General features: G+C 46.6%; 1 protein-coding gene across 1 annotated transcript; it reads left to right on the top strand.

Annotated features, from left to right (window-relative positions):
* The first annotated feature begins 1685 nt into the window (after positions 1-1685).
* Positions 1686-12659, top strand: LOC146042353 (uncharacterized). Its single transcript, XM_083162332.1, has 5 exons — positions 1686-1862; positions 8511-8766; positions 9998-10076; positions 11476-11510; positions 11980-12659. The coding sequence occupies exons 1-5, from the start codon at positions 1686-1688 to the stop codon at positions 12270-12272; spliced, it is 840 nt and encodes a 279-aa protein (XP_083018458.1). The 3' UTR covers positions 12273-12659.
* Positions 12660-14096: the final 1437 nt, after the last annotated feature.

The following is a 14096-nucleotide window of genomic DNA, read 5'->3' as shown; positions in this document are numbered from 1 at the left end:
TGGAATCTCTTCTAAACTTTTACTGTAAGTAAATTTAATCGGACAGTCCCACTCTTTAACTTCTGCAATGTGGTTACATAAGTCTGACGGGTCCCCCTTCCATATAATCAGTACATCATCGATGTATCGCTTGTAACAAAGGATCCTATCTCTCAGATCTCTGGTAAAGAATGCTTAATTTTCAATTTCGAACATATGTGTTGGCATAGGCCGGTGCCACGGGCGAACCCATCGCACAGCCACTGATGCTGCTTTGACACCGCAAAACTGGCTTTGACCAGGTATTTTAAAACGTTTCTAAAAACGGGTCTGCCAGCTAAAACCCCTTTCACACTGCATGTCTTTAAACAGTATTTCAGTGCAGTTTTTGTCCTTAAACGGTATTTCAATGCAGTTTTTGTTCCTTCACAACACTGAACCCGTTTTAACCCATAGAAAACAGTGGATGAAAAAAAAAAAACGGGTCTGAAATGGGTAGGACCCTGCTTTATTAACGTTTACAAATCAGACTGTACAAATTATCATTTTAAAACGGTAAAAAAACTGTAAAATAACGGGGTAAAAAGTGCGGTCTGAAAGGGGCATGAATTGCCTATAATAGGCACCATTGCAGTAAAAATAATTCTGTTTAAGGATCATGTTTAACAAAGCAGAAAACAAAGATACATTTGGACCTGTATATAAGGGGTTATCCTGTAAAAGTTTCTCCACTGCACATATACCACCGACATGAGGAATGCTAGAACACAAGCTAACAACGTAAAGTGTAAATAACCATCAATTGTTAGGTACATAACATAACCAAAATCATCAAGTATTAGTAGCAACTCAGTAGTGTCTTTCAAATAGGTAGGCCGATCCTGAACACACGGTTTAAGATAATCTAAAAATTCAGCTATGTTGGTAAATAGAGAACCCCACGCCAAAATGATTGGGTGTCCTGGGGGTGAAACCATATTTTTGTGAATTTTTGGAAGCTAACAGGAACGGCACCACAGGAAAATCAGCCATCAAATAATCACAGAGATCCTTGGAAATTAGCCCCTTATTCACAGAGTGTAATAATAAACCATCAAGTATTTTTTTATAATCATCAGTAGGATCACCCAACAATTTGTGATACACAGAATGGTCAGACAATTGTTTGGCTATCTCAGTGATGGCTAACCTTTTCGGCTTGGTGTGTCAAAAATCGTAAAAAAGTGTAGCCTTCCTTGAGTCGCCTGTCACTTCAAGAAATATCAATAATTTGGTGATATTTGCAGCCATTATACATATGCCACACACCGTGATGCCCATTATACATATGCCACATATTGTGATGCCCATTATACTTATGCCACACACCGTGATGCCCATTATACATATGCCACACACTGTGATGCCCATTATACATATGCCACACACCGTGATGCCCATTATACATATGCCACATATTGTGATGCCCATTATACTTATGCCACACACCGTGATGCCCATTATACATATGCCACACACCGTGATGCCCATTATACATATGCCACACACTGTGGCACACATTATAAAGATGAAAGTCAATGTGAAAGAGCAAGATATAATTTAGGAAGGCCGCACTAATACAGTGTCTATCAAAAGGCAGCTACCAGTGCCAATAGAAGCACTGAACAGTGTGGCGTTCTGAGCCTGCAAAGTTTTCAACAGAACCCATGTGTGGGAAAGGTGTCCCAGAAAGGGTAATCTGTGGGTCTCCTGGACAGAAACAGCAGGGTCTCACCTTTTCAAAATGGCTACTGCAGCAGCAGGACACCGGAGCCCAGTCCTCGCCCAAAGTTCCTCTGGTAGCCTCCATTGATCAGGTGCCAGGACTCAGCAGCAGGAGGCGGGTCAGTAGTCCCCAGCCGGCGCTTCTGCGGGCCCGACTACAGCAGCGGGGATCAACTATAAAGAGTGGGAGCTAGCTCTGCTCCCTCCAGCGGGCAGGCAACGCCCCCACTCTGTTCCCTTCCAGTTGGCAGCGCAGCTTGCGTGCTGGCTTAGCCGCTTCCCTTGCGCACTTCTGTGTTTTCACTCTCCACACACTGACTGGTTTAGACGTGTGTCTAAAGGTCGACCTGCATTTAGGTAGACATGCATTTAGGTCGACATGACTGAAGGTCGACATGACTTAGGTCGACAGGGTCATTAGGTCGACTTTTATAAGGTCGACATGGTCATTAGGTCGACATGGGGAAGGTTGACAGGCAAAAGGTCGACATGGGGTCATTTGACTGTTTTATGAGTCGACCTGTGCCGACAGGCGGTATTTCATGCCCTACCATCCACTAGGGCGTGGTGGGAGAATAAAATAGTGTGCACAGCGTCGCGAGGCACCGTGCCCGAAGCATGGCGAGCGGATGCGGTGCTATGTTGACTGTGTCGACGCTTGAACAAATGAAAAAAAAAATAATAATAATTGAACCTCCCCATGTCTACTTTTTTCAATGTCGACCTAATGACCCTGTCGACCTTATACCTGTCGACCTAATGACCATGTCGACATAACCCATGTCGACCTAATGACCCCGTCGACCTAACCCATGTCGACCTTCAGTTAGATCGACCTAAATGCAAGTCGACCTAATGGTGTAGACCTAATGCTTGTAGACCTAAATGCAGTCTGACGAATGATCCCATTCCGTTAGTAAATATCCCAAATAGAAATGATGAAGTAACATCACACAGACACATTATTTGTATTAATTCTCCATAACAGCCCAGCCAGGCCCAAGCTGTCATTATGACATCACAATAGAGCTAAGGCTGATGTGATGTCATAGGTTCCGAATGCCTCTTTAGAAAGGTAGTTTTGAAGGAGTAAGAAGCAAATTATTTCTGTGCTAGAAATTTTTTTCTGTGCTAGAAAATTAATTTGAAGCGTTTTCAATATCATTTCATGATATGGCATCGCCATTATATCCCGCAGTAGGTAAGTGGGCACAGCAGTTATTTCAATTATTTAGGCTTTACACGACAGAAATCATTTTATTTGCCAAATAGTGACTGACGCATTACACCACAGCTGATGTCAGGACACAAAGTCATATAATACACAATAACACGGATCACATAGCGCTACATCAGTCATAACTGGGCACACACTATGCGATATTACTAATCTATGTGCATTATAACTATATTATTAAAAATATTATCGTGCATATCATTAACAATGCACATTGCCATTGGTTCTCCCCTGTCATCAAATCTGACCTATATCATCAGTGACTGTGAGATAAATTTACTAAGATCTAATGGGTATGAATGCCCTCATTCGTACCCATTCTATATAAAATACGTCTGGGGCCCAATGCCCGGCTGATTTACATATGTATATTCGGCAAGGTCAGCCGAAATTGGCTGTTACGAATGCATACGCCATTGACAGAACACGGCCGTATGTGGCCATAGCGTTCTATGTGATCGGCAAATTTACAGTCATTCATACTGGTGAGTTTGGATACGAATTCACCAGTAAATACAAATGTTAAATAGACCAAGTTTTTGGTTGTATCTGGGTGAAGCCTGAACAGATCAGTCAGATCCGTGCAATGCTTCTCAGTGTAAAAAAATAGAATAAATCAGTGGTTCCCAAACTGTGTGCCGTGGCTCCCTGGGGTGCCTCGGGACAATTGCAGGGGTGCCCTCGGTTGGTGGTCCAGGACCAACTCAAATTATTAATGGTTTATTTTTTATGAGTAAAACCAGTGCTGGTGGCTGACAATCATAAAATGTGTACAAACAGAAGCAAATCCTGCCCTTTAACACATAACTGACCCTAAGAATCGCATATAAACCCAATCTAAGTAAAAAAAAAATTGGCCTAGGGGTGCCGTGAAAAAAATTCTGATACTCTAGGGTGCCGTGATTCAAAATAGATTGGGAACCCCTGGAATAAATCATTTAAAAAAAAACCATTGTGGCGTCCCCCCACCCGGCTATAACCAGCCACGGGGTGACCTCAGTGATTGCTACTACAACTACATCTGAATTAGCCCCAATGATTGTCCATCCAATCTGCTACTTAATAACACATTTGTAAAACTAGGACATTACTGTGCATCCTAATCTGCAGAGTACGAGCTCCTGTAGTAGACATCATATACATTAAGGGTGACACTGATAGTAAATATCCCAAATAGAAATAACAAAGTAACATCACACTGATACATTATTTGTATTGCTGCACAAATTCTCCATAACAGTCCCAGCCAGGCCCAAGCTGTCATTATGACACCACAATAGAGCTAAGGCTGATGTGATGTCATAGGTTCCGAATGCCTCTTTAGAAAGGTAGTTTTGAAGGAGTAAGAAGCAAATTATTTCTGTGCTAGAAATTTTTTTCTGTGCTAGAAAATTAATTTGAAGAGTTTTCAATATCATTTCATGATATGGCATCGCCATTATATCCCGCAGTAGGTAAGTGGGCACATCAGTTATTTCATTTATTTAGGCTTTACACGACAGAAATCATTTTATTTGCCAAATAGTGACTGACGCATTACACCACAGCTGATGTCAGGACACAAAGTCATATAATACACAATAACACAGATCACATAGCACTACATCAGTCATAACTGGGCACACACTATGCGATATTACTAATCTATGTGCATTATAACTATATTATTAAAATATTATCGTGCATATTAACAATGCACATTGCCATTGGTTCTCCCCTGTCATCAAATCTGACCTATATCATCAGTGACTGTGAGGTAAATTTACTAAGATCTAATGGGTATGAATGCCCTCATTTGTACCCATCTCTTATATATTTAGCCAGATCTGTCACTCAACCCCTGTGGAGAACGTTCCTGTGTAGAACAGTTTCACTTTCATGTGTCTAACGTTCCACCCCCTTGACATCACCTCCCCTCTGCCAGGACCCCCGCGACCCCCCTCCCGCGATTCGCGGGACCCTCCGCGACCCCCCCCTCCCGCGATTTGCGGGACCCCCCCGCGACCCCCCCTCCCGCGATTCGCGGGCCCCCCGCGACCCCCCCTTCCGCGAATCGCGGGACCCCCGCCCCCCCCCTCTCCCGCAAATCGCGGGCCCCCCGCGACCCCCCTCCCGCGATTCGCGGGACCCCCGCGACCCCCCCTCCCGCGATTCGCGGGACCCCCGCGACCCCCCCTCCCGCGATTTGCGGAACCCCCGTGACCCCCCCTCCCGCCATTCGCGGGACCCCGTACCCCCCCTCCCGCCATTCGCGGGACCCCCGCTTTCCACCCTCCCGCGAGTCGCGGGACCCCCACGACCCCCCCCTCCCGTGATTCGCGGGACCCCCGCGAACCCCCCCTCCCGCGATTCGCGGGACCCCCGCGACCCCCCTCCCGCGATTCGCGGGACCCCCGGTATCCGGACTATTGTTAGACAGCACTTACATCGACAGCCATTACATCGACACCATTAGTTCGACAGCTCAATAGGTCGACATGGTTTTAGGTCGACATACCATTAGGTCGACATGTCATTATGTCGACAGCTCATTAGGTCGACAGCTTATTAGGTCGACAGCTCATTAGGTCGACATGTTTTTAGGTCGACACTGCCATTAGGTCGACAGTGTCTATGTCGACAGTCAAAAGGTCGACATGGGTTTTTTCACTGTTTATTGAGCCGACATGTGCCGACAGGCGGTATTTCATGCCCTACTATCCACTAGGGCGTGGTGGGAGAATAAAATAGTGTGCGGAGCGCAGCGAGGCACCGTGCCCGAAGCATAGCGAGCGGCTGCGGTACACTTCAAACTGTGTCCATGTCGACTGTGTCGACATTTCGACCAAAAAAACAGTGAAAAAACCCATGTCGACCTTTTGACTGTCGACATAGACTCTGTCGACCTAATGGCAGTGTCGACCTAAAAACATGTCGACCTAATGAGCTGTCGACCTAATGAGCTGTCGACCTAATGAGCTGTCGACATAATGACATGTCGACCTAATGGTATGTCGACCTAAAACCATGTCGACCTATTGAGCTGTCGAACTAATGGTGTCGATGTAATGGCTGTCGATGTAAGTGCTGTCTAATATCCGTCCCAGACCCGACCACCCCCTCCCGCGATTCGCTGGACCTCCGCGACCACCCCCTCCCGCGAAACGCGGGACCCCCGCGACCCTCCCGCAAATCGCGGGACCCCAGCGACCCCTCCCTCCCGCGAGCCCCCTCCCGCGATTCGCAGGACCCCTGCATCCTCCCCTCCCGCGATTCGCGGGACCCCTGCGACCCCCCCTCCCGGCATTAAAAGGGCCCCCCGCGACCCCCCCTCCCGCGATTCACGGCACCCCCCCCCTACTGTGATTTGCGACCCCCCTCCCGCAATTCGCGCCGCCCCCTCCCGCGATTCACGAAACCCCCCGTAGCGCCCCCCTCCCGCGATTTGCAGGCCCCCTCGGCACCTCTCGCGATTTGCGACCGCCCCGTAATTCACACATTCGGGGACCCCCCCTCCCGCGATTCATGCCCCCCTCACGCAATTCACGGCACCCCCCATACCCCCCTTCCTGCGATTCGGAACCCCCCACGACCCCCCCTCCCGCGATTCATGCCCCCTCCCGCGATTCACGGACCCCCGCACCACCCCCCTGCGCCCACCCTCCCTTGATTCACGCCCCCCTCATGCAATTCACGGCAACCCCCCACACCCCCCTCCTGCGATTCGCAACCCCCCCACGACCCCCCCCTCCTGCGATTCATGACCCCTCCCGTGATTCACGGACCCCCGCACCACCCCCCCTTGACTCACGGCACCCCACGCGCCCCTCCCGCAATTCACGGACCTCCGCAACCCCCCCTCCCGCAATTCACTAACCCCGACAACCCCCCTCCCGCAATTTGCGGACCCCCCTTCCCACGATTCAAGCCCCCCCGCGCCCCCGCCCACAATTTGCGGACCCCCGCCCCCTCCCGCTAACCGCGGATCCCCACACACCACCCCCCCTCCCGCAATTTGCAGACCCCCTTCCGGCAATTCCACCCCCCCAGCGGACCACCGCGGCCCCCACTCCCGCATTTCACGTACCCCCGTGACAATGGGGGATCCTGTACCACCACAAGCAGGTACCGCCCCTAGGTGGGAAATCCGGCCCTGGCTGCCGCACTGCAGGTTTCCCCACTGCCCTCTGCACCAGCGCCACAACTTTTATCAATGTCTTGCCCACATACCACTATTATACAACCTCCTGCTCTCATGCACGCTCACTCCCTCCCAGTGGGAGGAGACGCTCACCCACTGCCGGGAGCTGCATACTGTCCCCCACCCTCCTCCAGTTCTAGGGATGCCCATCGACCATCAATGATTTTCAAATAATCGATGGTTTATGGCCGATGTTGAATACTTTTGCCATCAATGTGGGAGGACACTGCCCTGCCTCCTTGTTCTATATAAAATACGTCTGGGGCCCAATGCCCGGCTGATTTACATATGTATATAAGGCAAGGTCAGACGAATTTGGCTGTTACGAATGCATACGCCATTGACAGAACACGGCCGTATGTGGCCATAGCGTTCTATGTGATCGGCAAATTTACAGTCATTCATACTGGTGAGTTTGGATATGAATTCACCAGTAAATACGAATGTTAAATAGACCAAGTTGTTGGTGGTATCTGGCTGAAGCCTGCACAGATCAGTCAGATCCATGCAATGCTCCTCAGTGTAACAAAATAGAATAAATCAGTTAAAAAAAAAAACATTGTGGCGTCCCCCCACCCGGCTATAACCAGCCACGGGGTGACCTCAGTGATTGCTACTACAACTACATCTGAATTAGCCCCAATGATTGTCCATCCAATCTACTACTTAATAACACATTTGTAAAACTAGGACATTTCTGTGCATCCTAATCTGCAGAGTACGAGCCCCTGTAGTAGACATCATATAAATAAAGGGTGACACTGATAGTAAATATCCCAAATAAAAATAACAAAGTAACATCACAGTGATACATTATTTGTATTGCTGCACAAATTCTCCATTACAGTCCCAGCCAGGCCCAAGCTGTCATTATGACATCACAATAGAGCTAAGGCTGATGTGATGTCATAGGTTCCGAATGCCTCTTTAGAAAGGTAGTTTTGAAGGAGTAAGAAGCAAATTATTTCTGTGCTAGAAATTTTTTTCTGTGCTAGAGAATTAATTTGAAGCGTTTTCAATATCATTTCATGATATGGCATCGCCATTATATCCCGCAGTAGGTAAGTGGGCACATCAGTTATTTCATTTATTTAGGCTTTACACGACAGAAATCATTTTATTTGCCAAATAGTGACTGGCGCATTACACCACAGCTGATGTCAGGACACAAAGTCATATAATACACATAACACAGATCACATAGCGCTACATCAGTCATAACTGGGCACACACTATGCAATATTACTAATCTATGTGCATTATAACTATATTGTGATCGATTGATATTATCGTGCATATCATTAACAATGCACGTTCCCATTGGTTCTACCCTGTTGTCTGAACGCACAGTCAAATCTGACAATATCATCAGTGACTGTATATTCAGCTGGGAAGGGGGGGGGGGGGGGGGGGGGAGACAGCATCTCCTGGGATTTCTGTTTTCATGTCACTGCATATTTATATTTATCCGCTGACTCTGTTTGTCTTTCAGGTGCTGTAACATCAGGCCCCTCGGGAGTTACCCCCTCACTGGAGGAAGTCTGGTCCGCCCAGAATGTCATAGCCGAATTTGGCGAATCCACTGTACCACCGAATACTGCATATGGTGAGTATGACACGGCCATTCCCATGATTACAGTTCAGTTGCATGATATCACTAGTAGTTGATCTCAGGTTCCCCGGTTCACGGATCTGGTGACCAGGAACAGGTAGAAGCCTACACAGGGCCAGATGTATCAAGCTTCAAAAAGTGATAAAGTGGAGAGTGATAAACAACCAGCCAGTCAGCTCCTACTGTCATTTTTCAAACCCAGCCTGTGACATGGCAGAGAGGAGCTTATTCACTGGTTGTTTATCACTCTCCATTTTATCATTTTTGAAGCTTGATACATCTGGCCCATAGTGTGCGAGTCTATAGTGAGATGCATAGCGCAGCTTAGTCACAGAGTCCATGGCACTATAATGGGGCTGAGGTGTGAACACATCTATAGATGGCCCTGGCTTTCTAGTTTAGGCAATGCGTATAGAGACTTTGGGGTATATTCAATTAGTGTTGGATCCATTCCAACATTCTTTGGCAGAATGGATCCCACACTAGCAATTCAAGTCATTCACCTGCTTTTGTCAAAAACAGGGCCAAATCCCACAGGTTGGATTTGGCCCTGTTTCTGACAAAAGCAGGTGGATTGGCAGCTATTCTGCCAATTGAATTGGTTTCCGACAGTTCGGAGCATTCCAAGTCAGAACCTGACGTCTTTCCGACAAGAAGGCATTTCCCACAGGAATTGAATATACCCCTGTATATTTGCCCTGCTGACTAATTTTGCTATACACGTCTTCAGGGCCGGTGCAAGCCGTTTCAATGCCCCAGGTGACCCCCCCCCCAGCCCCCCTCCGCTCTGACCCGGTCTGGGGGGATGCGGCCACTGTCCACCTGCTGCACGGGGGGGGATGTGTCCACAGCCACCGCCTATCTGCTCCACGCCGCGGTAGGGAGGGATAGCGGCCGCCATCCACCAATGATTGCCGCTGATTGGGGGGGGGGGGGGGAGTAACACACACATGGGCAGGCTCCAGTCAGAGGGGGCGGAGGCATATGGCTCACTCACCTGAATAACTTGGCAGGTGCGTGCAGCTTTCCTCCTCCTGCTCTCCTCTGCGCTGGCGGGACCTTTCTGCAGCTCATTCCCGCCCTCCAGTGGCCGGCGCCCTAGGCAAATGCCCAAAGCTGCCTAGTGGTGGCGCCAGCCCTGCATGTCTTACACAATGAATTGCTATGTATAACATGGATGGAAATGACAGGCATTTATTGACCAAATGTGTTTTCTCTTTTATAGCTGACAGAATAATCTACACCGCTGTGTATGGAGGCTTTGCAGTTGCTATACTGATATTCGCAGTTTTCCTGTACTTATGGTAAGTTACTTCTACACATGATGTTACTGATTATATTCCCAGATGTTATTATTATATTATGTAATAGACACACATTGTGATTGGCAGGTCGGTGTATACAGTATGTGTATATGTCTACAGCCCTTTTCCAGGCTGGAGACATATACACTGTGTGCAATGTCTAGTGCCCATACTGAATCTCAAGGCCCCCATGCGATTTGGGCTTGATTTCACCTGATTCCGATGGATCGGGCTGTGAAATCGATGTATGACATTTGATCTGATGCGCAGTTCTGTGCACATCGGATCGGAGGTTGGAGGGGCTGCACATAAGATAAGATAAATCTCATGTGCAGCCATCAGCGGCACCCATGATGTCATATCCGGAGCCGGGGCGGGGGGATACTAGGAGTCGGGCGGGGGGACGCAGAGAGGCAGGTGAGGGTTTCCACGAGCTGGTGGGGATGCAGAGGGGGGCAGGGGGCACCGGGCGTAGTTAAGAAAAAAAACATACAAATATATGGTCAGCCACTGATTGGGTGAGAGCTCTCACCCAAACGGTGGCTTCCCATTCATTTGTATGGGTTTTGCAGCCAGGCTTCCGGCTCCCCCTGCCCGTCTCTCCGCGAACTCCCCCACCTGGCTCCCTCTGCCTGCAGCTCCCCGGGAGTTGCATGTGATAAATCAAATGCGATTTATCACATGCAAAACTTGGCACATCAAGTGCCTAATGGTATTTAAGCTCTCCCAGGGAGCTGCCAGGGAAACAGGTCCGATTTAGGTTGGCCTAATGTATGGGGGCCTTTAGGAATGGAACATTTTGGTTATATAAAAGTGACATTAGGGGGGTATGTGTTGACATATTAACCCTTTATGACCCATTGTATGTCTCTGATGTATCTCAGTGATGACAGTGGTCAAATAGACAAATGAGGCCCTAAGAACCCCCAAATATATATGGGTGGGTGGGTCTTTTTTGGCACATAAAGCATTGTAGCTCCTACACCAAAACATCAGCATTAATTCTAATACGATATTATGATAGAATCTGCCAGAAAATGTTCACAGGTTTTTTAAATGTACATTTAAATGGACATTGGGATTTGAATGGCAGCTGTCATCACAATACAGTATATGTAATACATTTACTAATCGTGTCCATTTAAATGGATAAGGGGTCATAAAGGATAAAGAGTAATGTTAGAATGCCAACTTATACCATAAGTCACTTGTCACTGTGTTGTGGTGATGGAGCGTGTGTGTGTGTGGGGGGTTCTACTTCTCCTTTATACAAGGGAGACAGCATGCTGATAAGTTTGGGTGGGATCTCTGGGATCTAGCATGAATATTGGACCTGAAGGGTCCGTTCCCAGGTACAGAGTTATGGTCTATAACTAAACAATTTTTCTTATTCTTGCAGCTACAGAAGATATAAGCAGAAGGGACAAGAGACAGGTAAGAATAACTATATACTGGTTCTACATAATTACACCACAGGACAGACTAAAGGCCCATACACACTGGGCGAATATGAGCTGAAAGCCACTGAAAACACCAAGTTTGAGCGGCTTTCAGCTCAAAGCCGCCCAGTGTATATGGCCCGCCGATGATCCCGCATCATCGCTGGGAAAGCCGCTCATCTGCTGGTGTTACCAGCAGATGAGCGTCTTTGAGAACGGCTTTGCATAGCGCTGACATTTCCCCCCAGCGATGATAGCAATCATCGCTTCACATTCACGCTAGGCATAATCGCCTGGTGAGTATGGACCTTGACAGGTCCAATTTTTACTATTGAGAGAAAACTTTTAGCTCCAGCGAAAATGGTGCAATCCCCATACATAACATGTCTATCCCTATGTAGTAAGTGTTACATATAAGACAATAATACTGAAATTACATCTACTTATTTATCTCATTCTCTTAGATGTCGAGAAAGCTGAGAGCTCTCTGAGCTCAACCGAATTAATCCCACCTGCATCACCGGTCATACCATACCATCAGTGTGATCACCCCCACCACCTTTATCCCACCCCTCAGCACCCCCACCACCTCATCGCTCAATTTGAGGTCAAAGTAAAATTCGATGAAGTCAACTCTGTGTACATCGACATCCCCAGCACCATAACCCCCCAATATCCTCCCACCCGCATGTCGATTACTGCTACCACCTCAACCGTCACTACGTCCTCCTGCAACCTTCTCCCACCAACAATATAAATCTGTCTCTTGTAAAGGGGAAGATTGGAAAAAATGCTATGGACAGACGGATCAAAGTTTGAGGTGTTTGGATCACCCAGAAGAACAGGTGTGAGACGCAGAACAAGTTAAAAGATGCTGGAAGATGCCTGACGCCATCTGTCAAGCATGGTGGAGGTAATGTGATGTTCTGGGGCTGCTTTGGTGCTGGAAACGTCAATCCAACTTGTGGGAGGTGCTTCAGGAAGCGTGGGGTGAAATTTCTTCAGACATATTAACTCAACAAATTAACAGCTAGAATGCCAAAGGTCTGCAATGCTGTAATTGCTGCAAAAGGAGCATTCTTTGACAAAAGCAAAGTCTGAAGAACAAAATTATTATTTGAAATAAAAAAAATCATTATTTCAAACCTTGGTAATGTCTTGACTATATGTTTTCTTCATTTTACAACTCATTTGATAAATATAAGTCAATTTTTTATGTAAAATATGAAATTGTCTGGGTGACCACAAAGCACTCACCCTTCCATAAACAGTCACTCCGGTGCCTTCTGGAAAAGTAAATGCAGCATGTGTGGAAAACAGCGGCACTCAGAGACTACAATAGAGTCAAAAGATGTATTTAGATGTATTTAGATGTAAGTGCATAATGCGTCCAAGTATCCTGGCGTTTTGGGGTTCACAGACCCTTTATTAAATTTTACCAATGTACCTTGATACCCACGAAACATTGAGATACTTGACCGTATTGTATTATGCACTTTATTTAAATATATATTTTGACTCTATTGTAGTCTCCGAGTGCACATGCTATATATACTGTGTGTATGTATATATGTGTATATATGTATATATATATATATATATATATAAATACTGTATATATCTAACAAATCAAATATTATTTGTCACATACAAGTCATACATAGTACAATATGTAGTGAAATGCTTATACAACTGTCCTATTTTACATTAGAATAAGTAGATCGGCTGAGGAAGAGTGTAGATAGAGAGATTGTGTGGGGTATATCTAGAAAGAAGGAAGGAAAGTCCCGGTATCAGGAGGTCTGGTTGAGGTCTCTAATGGCCTGCGGGAAGAAGCTCCTTCTCATTCGCTCTGTGTTTGCCTTCAATGAGCGGTAGCGTTTCCCTGATCGCAATAGGGAGAAGAGTCCATTGTTGGGATGGCTGAGGTCCTTCATTATCTTCCTGGCTTTGGTCCAGCATATATATTACCAATCCAGTAGGCGGCACCCATCAGTTTTGATAATATACACTCCACGCAGACACCAATGTGCCAGCTTTCGGGTACTTTAATTCCCCTTCTTTAGGCAGCATACAAGAAACAAATACCATTGACACGAACAAAGTGCTCACCTTAAGTACCATACATGTGAGGCGGGCGTGCAGCTCGGAGCAGGCTCAACATCTGGACGCTGAACCGCAGAGAACTTCTGGAGTTACCCGTCAGTTACTTCCAGGCTTATACTGCCATAAAAGAACACATAAAAAAAAGACTAAAAGAACTATGATACAGATATGTACATAAATAACATCCATTATAAATATGCGGGATATATAATATTTTGCATGTATTGCGGTGTCCTATATTATATAGCTATGAATGAAAGGGATGATCTCCATATTTCCATTTAGTTCCAACACATGCTACCCAGATCAATCTACATGTCAATATAACCACAATTATGAAGGAAATATATTTAAATTTAGGTGATCATTAAAGCCCTCTGGGTTTGACTGTATCTAAGGTAAAAATCCATTGGATTCAAGACGGAGGAGTTGCTTGTGTCTATCACCTCTTCTCTTACTAGCTGGCTGGTCAGAT

This window comes from Crinia signifera, chromosome 19 (genome assembly GCF_055691185.1).
Source record: "Crinia signifera chromosome 19, ASM5569118v1, whole genome shotgun sequence".
Lineage (NCBI taxonomy): Eukaryota > Metazoa > Chordata > Amphibia > Anura > Myobatrachidae > Crinia > Crinia signifera.
This window is presented reverse-complemented; position numbering and strand designations above follow the sequence as displayed.